The sequence below is a fragment of the Ambystoma mexicanum genome, chromosome 7p (genome assembly GCF_040938575.1).
Source record: "Ambystoma mexicanum isolate Mex_15411 chromosome 7p, UKY_AmexF1_1, whole genome shotgun sequence".
NCBI classification, from domain to species: Eukaryota; Metazoa; Chordata; class Amphibia; order Caudata; family Ambystomatidae; genus Ambystoma; species Ambystoma mexicanum.
The window spans coordinates 723,228,580-723,240,144 of record NC_090939.1 but is presented as its reverse complement, the minus strand read 5'-3'; the positions used below and the strand labels follow the sequence as shown (position 1 = coordinate 723,240,144).

The window sequence follows — 11,565 nt, the reverse complement described above, 5'->3', positions numbered from 1 at the left end:
CTCTCAGAAGTCTGAGGAGTCTCAAAAGCAGTCACAGTCGGGTAAACCAAAACCTTCCTCTCCTAATACCCACAAATCTAGTGAGGATAAGTCCTATGTGGGTGGGAGTAAGAGTAGTGGTCCTCCTGCTGCAAAGCAGGCTCCCAGCGGCTCCAGCATCATACCCCGCATTCCTGGCACTTGTTGGGACTGTGGGGCTCTGAACCACAAGAAGGGTGACCCCAAGTGTAAAGATAAGGCATATGGAGTCCAGACTGTCAGCCTGACCTACCCTTACTCCATGCCTGAGGTGGAGGCCACTGTCCTCCCCTCCTCTACCGGAATCACCTTCGGTGCTCCTGTAGAGATTTCCCTAGTGTCCCTTGGGGCCTGGGACCGGTACGCAGAAGTACTGGCTACAATCCCACAGAACACCCGTAGGTTTTTGAGAAGTGTCCTCGTGAATGGACAGCCTTCTACTGGTTTGAGAGCCACTGGGGCAAGTATGACAGTGGTGGACAGGACCCTGCTCATGCCAGAGGACTATGTAGGTGCTCTTCTGCGAACTACCAGGTTAGCTGGTGGGCCTCCCAAATTAGCTCCTGTAGTCCTAGTCACAATCATGATTGGAGGCAAGACAGCAAAGCTTCCTGTCCTGGTTCAGGACAAAGTACCGGCTAACATTTTGTTAGGCAATGATCTAGTGGAGTTGGGGTTGATCTCTGATGGTCTCCCTCCGACTGCTGCTGCAGTCACTAGGTCACAGGTCACACTGAGCCTGACGGCCAGTCAGGTACCCAAGCCGAAGGGGAAACCCAAGGCAAGAAAGAAGAACAATAACACCACCTCTGTGAAAGGGGCTCCTTCTATTCCTGCTGCTTCAGCAGCACCCACTGGCATTCATGCTCTGGACGGGCTGGGTCCAATGGTTAACCCAGACTCCACTCCTGAGGGAGAAGAGCCACAAGACCCTCCTGCGGGTGAGGTGCTCAACCCAGACGATTACCCCGGCCTTCAATGCCTGCTGGCTGAAGGGGGGCGCTCTAGGGGTGACTTCTGTAAGGGTCAGAGAGAGTGCCACTCTCTCGAGGGTCTGAGGAAACAGGCCCTGGCACAGGCACAAGGTGCTCCAGGTTTACAGACCCCTCCTGCTGCAGTTGGCACATGAGGTGTCCTTAGCTGGTCATCTTGGTACCAAGAAGACTAAGCAGAGGCTCTCTGCACATTTCCACTGGCCCCAGATGGGAGTAGAAGTGGAGTCCCACTGCAGGACCTGCCCCGCTTGTCAGTTGTCTGGCAAGACTGGAGGCAGTGTCATTGCCCCACTGCAGCCGTTGCCAGTGGTTGGCACACCATTTGAGAGGGTGGGCATTGACATTGTCAGTCCCCTTGACCCTCCCACTTCAGGTGGACATCGGTTCATCCTGGGGCTATACCCCTTCAGACTGTTACTGCCATGGTGGTTGCCAGGGCTCTCCTGGGCATTTTCACCAGAGTTGGATTCCCTAAAGAGGTAGTCTCTGACAGAGGATCCAACTTCATGTTGAGTTACATGAAAACCATGTGGAAAGAGTGCAGAGTAACCTACAAGTCCTCCACATCCTACCATCTCCAGACCTATGGCCTAGTTGAGAGATTTAACAAAACTCTCAAGGGCAACCTGGGTGCTTTGGAAGAGCCCCTAAGGAGGAAATGGGATCTCCTCCTACCATGCCTGCTGTTCGCTTACAGAGAGGTACCTCAAGAGGGTGTTGGTTTCAGCCCCTTTGGGTTACTCTTTGGACATCCCGTGAGGGGGCCCCTTGCCTTGATCAGAGAAGGTTTGGAAGCCACCCCTCCAGGTCCTGCCAAGTAAGTGGGGGACTATGTGTTAGGCCTGAGATGGAGGATGAGACAGATGATGGGTCAGGCTACAGCGAACCTTAAGACAAGCCAGGAATTGAACAAATACTGGCATGAACTTAAAGCATCACAATTGGATTGGACTCCAGGACAGGGGATCCTTGTGATGGAGCCTACCAAGCCTCGAGCTTTGGCAGATAAGTGGACTGGAACCTTCAGGATCATCTCCAAGATGGGCAAAGTAAATTATCTGGTTGACATGGAAGTCCCTCAGGTAGCCCCTTAGGTATTCCACGTCAACAGGCTCAAGCCTTTCCATAGGTGAGCAGAAGTCTCATGTCTCTTGCTAGCTTCCGAGCAAGAAGAGGATGAGAGTGAGCCCCTTCCTGATTTGCTGCATAGCAACCCTCAGGATGGCTCAGTGGAGGGAGTGCATCTCTCTCCAGATTTGAAACCAGTATGGCCCTCTGTCCTCACTGACACCAGGCCTCACCCCGTGGTGCAGGCACGAAATTGACACTGGTGACAGTGTGCCTGTCAAATGCAGGTGCTATCAAATGTCAGACACTGAAGAACCACATCCAGGCTGAGGTCACCAAGATGGTGGATCTGGGTGTTATTGAACCCTCAACCAGTCCAGTGGTCCTTGTCCCCAAGGCAAGTTCCCAGGCAGGTGTCATGATGCCATAGGCGCCAGGCTCATTATGGGAGTGCTTGGGTGCACTTACCTGATGCAGACCATGCTGGAGGATCCCGGCCTCCTTGAGGCCTGAAAGGAACTGCTTTACCTGTGGGACTAATTTACCATCCGGGCGTGGTCGGGGAAGGATACATACCTGATTGGAAGAAGGATACATACCTGGAACTTCTTCCAAGGCTATTTAAACCCCACCCGAACAGCCACACGTGCTTTGCGTTGTTCTGCATCTAGCAGCTGGACGCTCACCGTGTCTGCTCCTGCATCCTGACTTCTGCCACGCCTGCCAGCATCCTGGATCACCTGCAAAGGAAGAGAAGAAGAGAACAGAAGAAGGAAAAGTCCTTACCTGCTAAATCCGCATCCCGGAGACATCTCGCCGACAATCCTGAAAAGGAAGACTTTAATTTAAAAGCTCATCGCGTCGATCGCTGCAGCGCCACATTCCACTCACCTTTACAGGGCGCCTCCATGTTCAGCAGCGATCATCCGGATTCGCAGTCACGCCCCATCGCCTAGGGAGAAAAAGACCAGAACAAAAGGTGAGAGAGAGAAGGGAATAAGGAAAGCTAAATCTCCATGTTAAGACTTACCTGTTGATTCATTCCCTCTTCATTTCGGGTCCGCGCCGCATCCTGGCATTTCCGGACCCCGGCCCCTAAGGGGGAAAAAAGACATCAGCGTTAATGAGCGAATGAAAAGACATTACCAAAAAAACGCTCATTAAAGACTTACCTGATTTCTACAAGTATTTCACCTCTCATCTCGGGTAGGTGCCTGTTCCCCGGCATTCCGTACCCCGGCCCCTATGGGGAAAAAGACACAGGCATTAGTACATTAATGCATGGACACAAGGGGAACCTCTTATCAAAAAACTTACCTGGAAGCCAAGCAAGTTTGGTTCTCACCAATCCGAAAATCCAGTGAAGTAACTGGATACGAACGCGCCCCTGCATCAGAAACAGGATGGAGAGCTCGTCCTTCCAGACCCTAAGGTGAGACGCTACGAGAAATCATAGAAGGGTTTCGAGGAGGGTGAGAGGGGAAAGTGGGAGGCCGATTGCATTACCCCGCAGACAGTTAATCCCCTATTTTTGCCCACAGAAGGATACTTCTGCGAGCCAGACAAGCCAGATTTGGGGGCCCGGTCCAGTCCGTCTTCTGAACCCTGCGCATCACCTTAGAAGAGGTCACAGCAGCGCGAACCAGGCCAGCGCCTCTGTGGGAGTCAGGTGAGCGTAACAGCAGGTACCAAGTATTGGCAGTTCTGTGTGGACTACAGAGGGGTCAATGCCGTCACCAAAACTGACGCGCACCCATTTCCCAGGGCTGATGAGCTCGTGGACACCATAGGTGCTGCCAAATTTGTGAGCACCTTTGACCTTACCTCTGGCTATTGGCAAATAGTGCTGACGAACCATGTCAAGGAAAAGACAGCGTTCTTAACACCTGAGGGACTCTACCAGTTTAGAGTCATGCCTTTTGGCCTCTCAGACGTGGAAGGAACATTTCTCCAGTTTCGCGTACAGCTGGTGGTGGCGAAGCTTCTCAAGGACAGCACGTACATGTGTGATATGGTCGTATCTCGAGGAGGAGTATATCAGGATGTCGTTGATGTATACCACAGCACACATGTCTAGTAATTCCCGCAGGACATCTTTCATAACATTTTGGATTGCGGCAAGGGCATTTCAAAGCCTTAAGGGCATCAACTGGTATTCGTAGAGGCCATATTTAGTACGAAATGTGGTCTTCCATTTGTCTCCTTTTTTCACACTCACTAAATGGTATGCCCCCCTAAGGTACAATTTGGTGTAAATTTGCGCATTCTTCACTTGGTCTAAGAGTTCTGGTATAAGTGGGAGTGGGTACCTATTTTTAACAGTTATTTGGTTTAACGACCGGTAGTCAATACATGTTCTTAAATTCCCCTCCTCCTTTGGCACGAAGAAGAGGGGCGAAGCCGCAGGAGACTTCGAGGGACAGATGCACCCGTTAGCCAGGTACTGGTCAATGTAGGTCTTCAGGTGCAGGTTCTCCTGCTGAGTCAGAGCATAGATCCGGCTACAAGGAATCTGTGAGCCTGGAATGAGGTTGATTTGGCAGTCATACAGTCTATGTGGGGGAAGAGTGTTCGCCTGTTCCTTCTGAAAGACGTCTTGGTACTCTGCATACTCGGGGGCAACGTCCCAACAAGACCTAGAGTAGATTCTGCTTTCGGGATGGTTTTCACTCAGCCTTCTGGGGCACAGTCAGCCATGTAGCAGGAGCATCTGCAATCATTGGAAAAGGTCAGGACACTTTACGCCAGACGATGCAAGGATTATGAGCCTCTAACCACACCATGGTATCCCCAGGATCACCTGGAACAGCGGGGCACAGATTAAGTCAAAGGCGATGTTCTCCCTATGCCCATCCTGGCAAAGTATTGTTACCTCTTCTATATAGTGCGTCACGGACCCGGAGGATAAATGGCTACCGTCTACTGCTATGACGTTTTCTGTTACTGATTTGGAATGGATGGGCATCCCAATCCTACTTTCCAGGTTGCGGTCCATATAATTGCCTATCGCACCGCTGTCTACATATGCCTCTACAGCATGCATCATGGACGGCTGTTGGTGGCAAATCAGGATCACTGCTATGACTAGGTGCAAGGTCTGTGGCTCCTCTTCGCTCGACAAGTTTACCTCTACACTTGCTGGGTGTTGGAGTTTCCCTCGTGTTCCCTCCCTTGTCTAGGGCCCCCACCACCTTCTTTGGTGGTTTCACTGGGCAATCACAGAGGAAATGTCCTGCCTTTCCGCAATACAAACACAGCTGCTGCTGTCTCCTTTTCTCTCTCTCTCTCGGTCTTGGTAAGTGGACTCCGGATCCCTCCTAATTGCATAGGCTCTGGGTGGTTCTTGGGGTGTCGTACTGGATTTTCTCTTGCACGCACAGATACAGTTCTCCCCTCTGCACGTGCGCGGTCTGTCTTGCGATCTTGTAACCGGTGGTCTAAAAGCACAGCCAGGTCGATATACTCTGCACACCCCTCAGGGGAGTTAATCACTTGGTCCAGAATATACTTTAATTCTCCCCGCATGCCTCGGTAGAATAGGGTGGTTCTCTTCTCCTCAGGCCAGTTGGTTTCTGCAACCAATCTGTTAAATGTGGCGATGTAGGCTAACAGGTCTTGACTGACTTGCCGCAGTGATAACAATTCATTATCCAAGGGTTGTCCTCGAGTATGACAGGCAAATAGCTTTTCGAGTTCTTGTTGGAATCCCTAAAAATTGCACGGCAGAGGGTCATCTCGGTTCACCAATGGGATTGACCAGTTCTGTTGCCTGGTAATGTGGTCCTACACCCACGCTAGACAGTCTGTAAGAGATTACATTCTGCAATATTATAGAGGAGACTTATTACACATCGATACCTGCACCCCTGAGATCGAGAGATGAATGGCGTTTGTATATCGATTTTATGTTAAGCCGTAACCAACACTGTAAGTCAAGTATCCCGACTCATAAATCAATGCCATGTTACACCCACTATATTAGCCCTTTTATCCCTAATGTGTTGACCATGTTATTTGCATTATTATGCCTGCAAGAATGGCTAATGCAACTTTGCTTTATAATGATTATTTTATTTTCATGGAATTAAAATTAGTGCTGGAGCTTCATTAGTTGCAAGTTTATTGTGCAACTATGCACAGGTTTACATACAATGTTTAAAAAAAATAATGTTAACATTTAGTCTTGCTATAAGAACTGAATTGTAATCTGTGTGAATATCCAATACACCAGAACTCCAGTTACAGTAGAGCGAAAAACTGTTTTCCCTAGTGCTCTGTGATGTGTATGAATATGGTAACTATGAAGAAGAAATTGATGCCCAAATATTGAACTTTAACTTGTATTAATGGAATCAAAAGTCTATCCTCGCAGACCTGGCTCCCATGAAACCCTTAACATTGTAACAGGAAAAGGAATAACATGGGTATGTGTTTCACGCAAATTTCAAAGGGGGGGCTGTGGATGCAGATCTTTTTTCTTAGGTTTTTGCTTTTCTTTGACTGACTATACTCTCTAATTGCTTGATTTCTCTAATTGCTTGATTTAATACAAGTGTTCTGTTTTTCTCTGTTAAATTCACTTCAAGGACAATAGTCTATCCTTCAAGTAGATCCATGAGAGCTGCTGAGTCATCGGTTTGGTGCAAAGAACCATGGGTGTCATATGGTATAGATCAGTCGGACAGCGGTACTGTGTATATGACAGTTTACAGCAAAGTGTAAGAAAGAATATGGTTATCCTGACTGTCGTTCCAGTGGAATCTTTCACAAAGAATTTTTCAGGCGATCGGCATGGTGAAGAAAACTTGTCAAGAGACTTGTCAATGTTTCTAGAAAAAAGTGGACAGGTAAGAGAGGCCTCCTCTCAGAGATTTGACAATGAATCTATGTTCTTGAAGTGTCTTCCTTAAGTTTAATTTTCGATCACAGAATCATAACCTATAAACGTGGAGGTCCGGTGGGTGGATCAAGTTATTGAATGGTGATGTAGATCTCTGGGTTGTCTTGCAAGACTATAAAGCAGTCTTGGTCTTTGCTACCAGAGAACGATTGCACAAGCTCTGTTTCTCTGATACCAACAGCCATCCCAAATACAGAAACTTATACAACAGACAAATAAATACATACAACAACATTCAGCTAAAAAAGAGAATATTCAAACAAACAATGGATTACATGAGGGAAAATGCACAGGCATGCCCCAAAGAGGACATAACCACCATCTCTTATCAAGAACAACATTTTAAAATCAATTTTCTGCAAATTTAAATGTAAAAAGAACACATACATTTCAAAATACATTACAAAAGGTGTCTTTAACACTATGAAAACATGTACAAATTTAGTTAAAACACTTGGACACAGTTTGCATCCAAGCTGTTATTCATACATTTGCTCACAACCTACCCAATTCATTCAACATATTAACAACTAATGTGTATACTCCACAATGTTTATCTCCTCCCCATTGCCAGCTCCAATAAAGGACCTCCATTTGTCATGGTACGTATTGATTTTATTGATCACATCTCTACCTTTTCAGGAATTTCTCAACTTGTAGACTAGAGCTCAATTGAAGTTATCACCATAAAGACCCAATTGCAAAAGATAATATTTGATTGCTCTTTCAGTATAAAACCAAACAAAACGGTGATGGCTGGAAGGTTTAGAATTAATCTTAAACTCTGGCATTGCTCTGGATAACTCTCCAGACCCTCTTTCTGTAATGGCTTGGCAGGCTAAACAACAATGGTTTGGAAGGTTGCTCAGAGCTTTGCCAGAGGTTAAGATTAATTCTAAACCTTCCAGTAATCACCTTTTATTTTGCCTAAGTCACCAGAGTGGGACAGGTATGCCATGATGTGGGTCTTAAACCTGCTGGGGCTAAAGACCCAAGCTACTCCTCACTGATGATGCCCCATAAGGCTGAAACATGTCTGGGGAGGCGAAAATGTGTGCCATGACCGGGTCTTTCATTTTTTCTCTTTCATTTAAAGCAACCCGTTTTCATTCACAAATTTGCAGAGCCACTATTGTACAATAATTATAGCTCTTTGTAGAAATGCAATTTAATCTATCCAGGTTTGCTATTAAAAAGCAATGCCAAAGTGTGATTCGCCTTTACATACTCTAAATAAGAGCACATGTGTGATAATGTTTTTCACCAAGGTGAGAGGTTTTATGCTCGAGTTATTGCTTTGACTTTGTTTTGAAAGTACAATGTTTACCCATAACTGGGGAATAACTGAGAAACATGCTGGATTGTATCTTTAAATATCATGGTCAACGGGTATAAATATTTTTAAATCAATTTTGGATGAATTCCTTCTGAAGAACCGGAACAGTAGAACACAGGTTAAAGAAAAAGTCGTATTTTTCATTTATGATAACATTTCTAAAATGTTTTCACAACAAAGAATGCACTTGGAGGAAAAAACACAGACGCATAATCAGGATGGTTCTTTCGGGTAAATTAGATTTCACTTTGAGACTTGGTGTGTGTATTCTGTGCTCATTCACACTGCTTACTAAGATGATGTCCTATGTTCTCCATACTTTTGCAACAAGTTATTTGCACAACACAAGAGATTTGCATTCTTTTCTCCCTACTCGCATCATACTTTCTGTCAAAGACGTACTAGATAACTATTTTTTGACTGTGTTTTAATGAGAAGCTTCTACTACCCCATCTATGTTCTCTTGGAGCCCTGTTGTGTGAATAGGGACTGTCAGTGGTTCCGCAGGAGCTTCACGCTTTATAGGAAGTGACAATTACTATTGTGTTACTTTATTGTGCATTGCACACATATTACTTTCTTTGATATATGATGACTCATTGGTGCAATGTGGAGATGTGCAACTGTGAAATGGTTCCTGAATAAAGATTGAATATGGAAAAGAAAGTTGCCCTGAATAGATAGTTTAAGGTCAAAAGTAAAATACGTGTGCTTATTCAACCTACTTTGAAGTATGTTTTGTAAGTCCTATATGAAAGATGAGTACATTACTGTAGATTTGTGTACTTGAGAAACATAATTCACTCTACATTAATGTGACACTTCTTTCAGACGTAAAGAGAAGCAAACATCTACAGTCTTACTGTACATTTATTTCTCCAAAATGTGGTACAGCTTTTAGTTTAGATTTGTGAAAAAATCAAAATGTCATAAGTCATTTACTAAACCAAATGGCAAAAATATTACACTTGTATCTAAAAGTATATGAAAACTGCAATTCTCTACACCAAACTCATTTTCGAACCCCTTGATACAATCAAAATGTACACAACTTGTCAGCATTTACTTTCAATAGTATCATTAAATGGAGAATTTACTGGGCTTGATGTAGAATAAAACGTAAATTAACATCTTAAACTTTCCTAGTGTAATAAAAGGGTAGAAAATGCCCTTTAGCATAAGCAGACCAACGTTTTAGATTGTTAAGCCTGTTCCAGAACCTTCCACCCTGGAATGGAAGAAACAATCAATGTTGAGCCAATTACACAAATTGCCCTCTTTTCAATACAGACTTTCCATTTAGAGCGCCATTAATAAACAAGGAAAATCCGTTTTACAGTCTAAACTGTAACTGTAGTACCCAAACGTTAATTTCTTACATTAAAAAGAATAGACTGAGTAAGACAAAAAAGAATTAAAAAAGCATTAAAATAAACACACAGAAACATAGGACCATTAGTCCAATCCTGTCATTCATGGATCCTCGTGGGGGATCATAACTGTAGGCAAAACTGTTTTTTAGTTATTGCATATCATTTGGTTACAAATTCTGGACCAGTGGTTTGCCAACTTCAATGCAAACTATTATCACCCCAGTGTCATAGAGTAGGCATAACCCTTAAATTCACACGTGGTGACACAACTGTCCTTTATAGAATTCATTGCCCAATTTGATGCTCAATTCCTTCCTTCTATACAAGTTAAAAGAGCATTTGTGTAACAGCTGTGGGTAACTTTCAAAGTCCACATTGCCCAGTCAGAAGGAACATACAATGTTTTAGTGGTAGCAGAGGGAACAATTTCTGTTTTGTATTGATATGGTCCGTTTTGATTCAGATGTATGCAGAACACACAAAACATGTAATGACTGGGTTATATGATCAGCATTAGGATCACTGGAGGGAAAGATGTGAATGACTAATAAACGTAACTACTGTTGGGCTGCAAAGGTCATGAGCCTGGCTTATTTTGAGAAACAAAACACAAGAGTGTGTTAAACGTGTAGAAATCAGAGCAACATCAATGTTGACCAAGACAAATACAGGAGTCCTAACGCAATCACCCTTAAATAACATTTTACAGAAATATCTTTAGGCAAGATGGGTGAACGTGCAAAATGAAAATGATAGAAAAGCAACTGAATGATGACAATGAAACAAACAGAGAAATCAAGAAACAGTTGTCTGTTGGCACAATTTCCTCAAGGAAATCTGCACTAAAAATACAATATATTGGCTATGTGTACTGTGGTTCTTTAAGGTTTCTTGTGAACAAAAATTGAAGTTTAGGTACATAGTAAGTAACCCAACTTGACTTGGATTTCAAGAGAAATTCCCTGGAAATGTAATTTCCAATTTGAACAATTTCCTAGAGTGAAACGATTTTCTTTTAAAAAGGAGCCACTAAGAACTGTTTTGAATAGTAATAATTCCAAACTATGCACTACAAGTTAATGTTCCATCTTCAACCATATCTGCCACACTACACACAGCCAAACAGGCCCACTGCTCCAATCAACATCCAGTCCATATCAAATCACTTAGCCATTTGCAGTGCTTCGATCAGAATTATGAAATCAACATATAAAATTACCTGCACATACCCAAAGAAGAAAAACAAACTACAATTAAGATTCCTAAATATGTACAAGGCTGATTTGTAATCAGTGCTGCAACCTATATACAAATACCTTGCTACAGCATAATATTTATTCTCAGATTATAAAATGGTTTGTATTTTATTGATAATCGTTAGACGGTGAGCCACTTGGATGGTAGAATTGCAACAAAGCTCCTTTTTCATGGGTAAAGAAGAAGGAATGCTGGTTGTGTCCCGTCTTCAATTCAAGTTTCTTAGAACTTTCCACCACCATTTCAATCCTCCCCATCCGATCAAAGCCAAAGCAGATACCAATGTCAACTGTGGAAGTCCAACATACTTTAAGAGGATTATTAATTTTCTTGCAACATCTCCTCTATTTCTTTATCCCAGTTGTCATCTCGTCTTTCTGATTCCGAAACAACCTCATACTCCTGAAGTTCTTGCTGTAGTTCCTTTTCCCAATCTGCAGAATCATCTACAATAGAAGGAAAAGTGTCTGGTTAGTAACTAGCTGGAGCATATCCTTTGAATAATTGTGCTTCAGCGTTTTATCAAGCAGTAGGCCTTCATATATTTTTATTGAATAAAAATGCTTCCTCATTAAAAGGCAGTTACTTCAGGTACACACATGCATTTATTTTTTCATT

General features: G+C 43.8%; 1 protein-coding gene across 1 annotated transcript in view; it reads right to left on the bottom strand.

The window, feature by feature from the left end:
* Positions 1 to 9,169: 9,169 nt before the first annotated feature.
* SYAP1 (synapse associated protein 1) overlaps positions 9,170 to 11,565 on the bottom strand; it is a 1,300,668-nt gene continuing 1,298,272 nt past the window's right edge. The window contains exon 9 of the mRNA XM_069636804.1: positions 9,170 to 11,393. Within this exon, the coding sequence (XP_069492905.1) occupies positions 11,269 to 11,393 (125 nt within the window). The 3' untranslated portion in view covers positions 9,170 to 11,268. The remainder of the gene's footprint in view (positions 11,394 to 11,565) is intronic.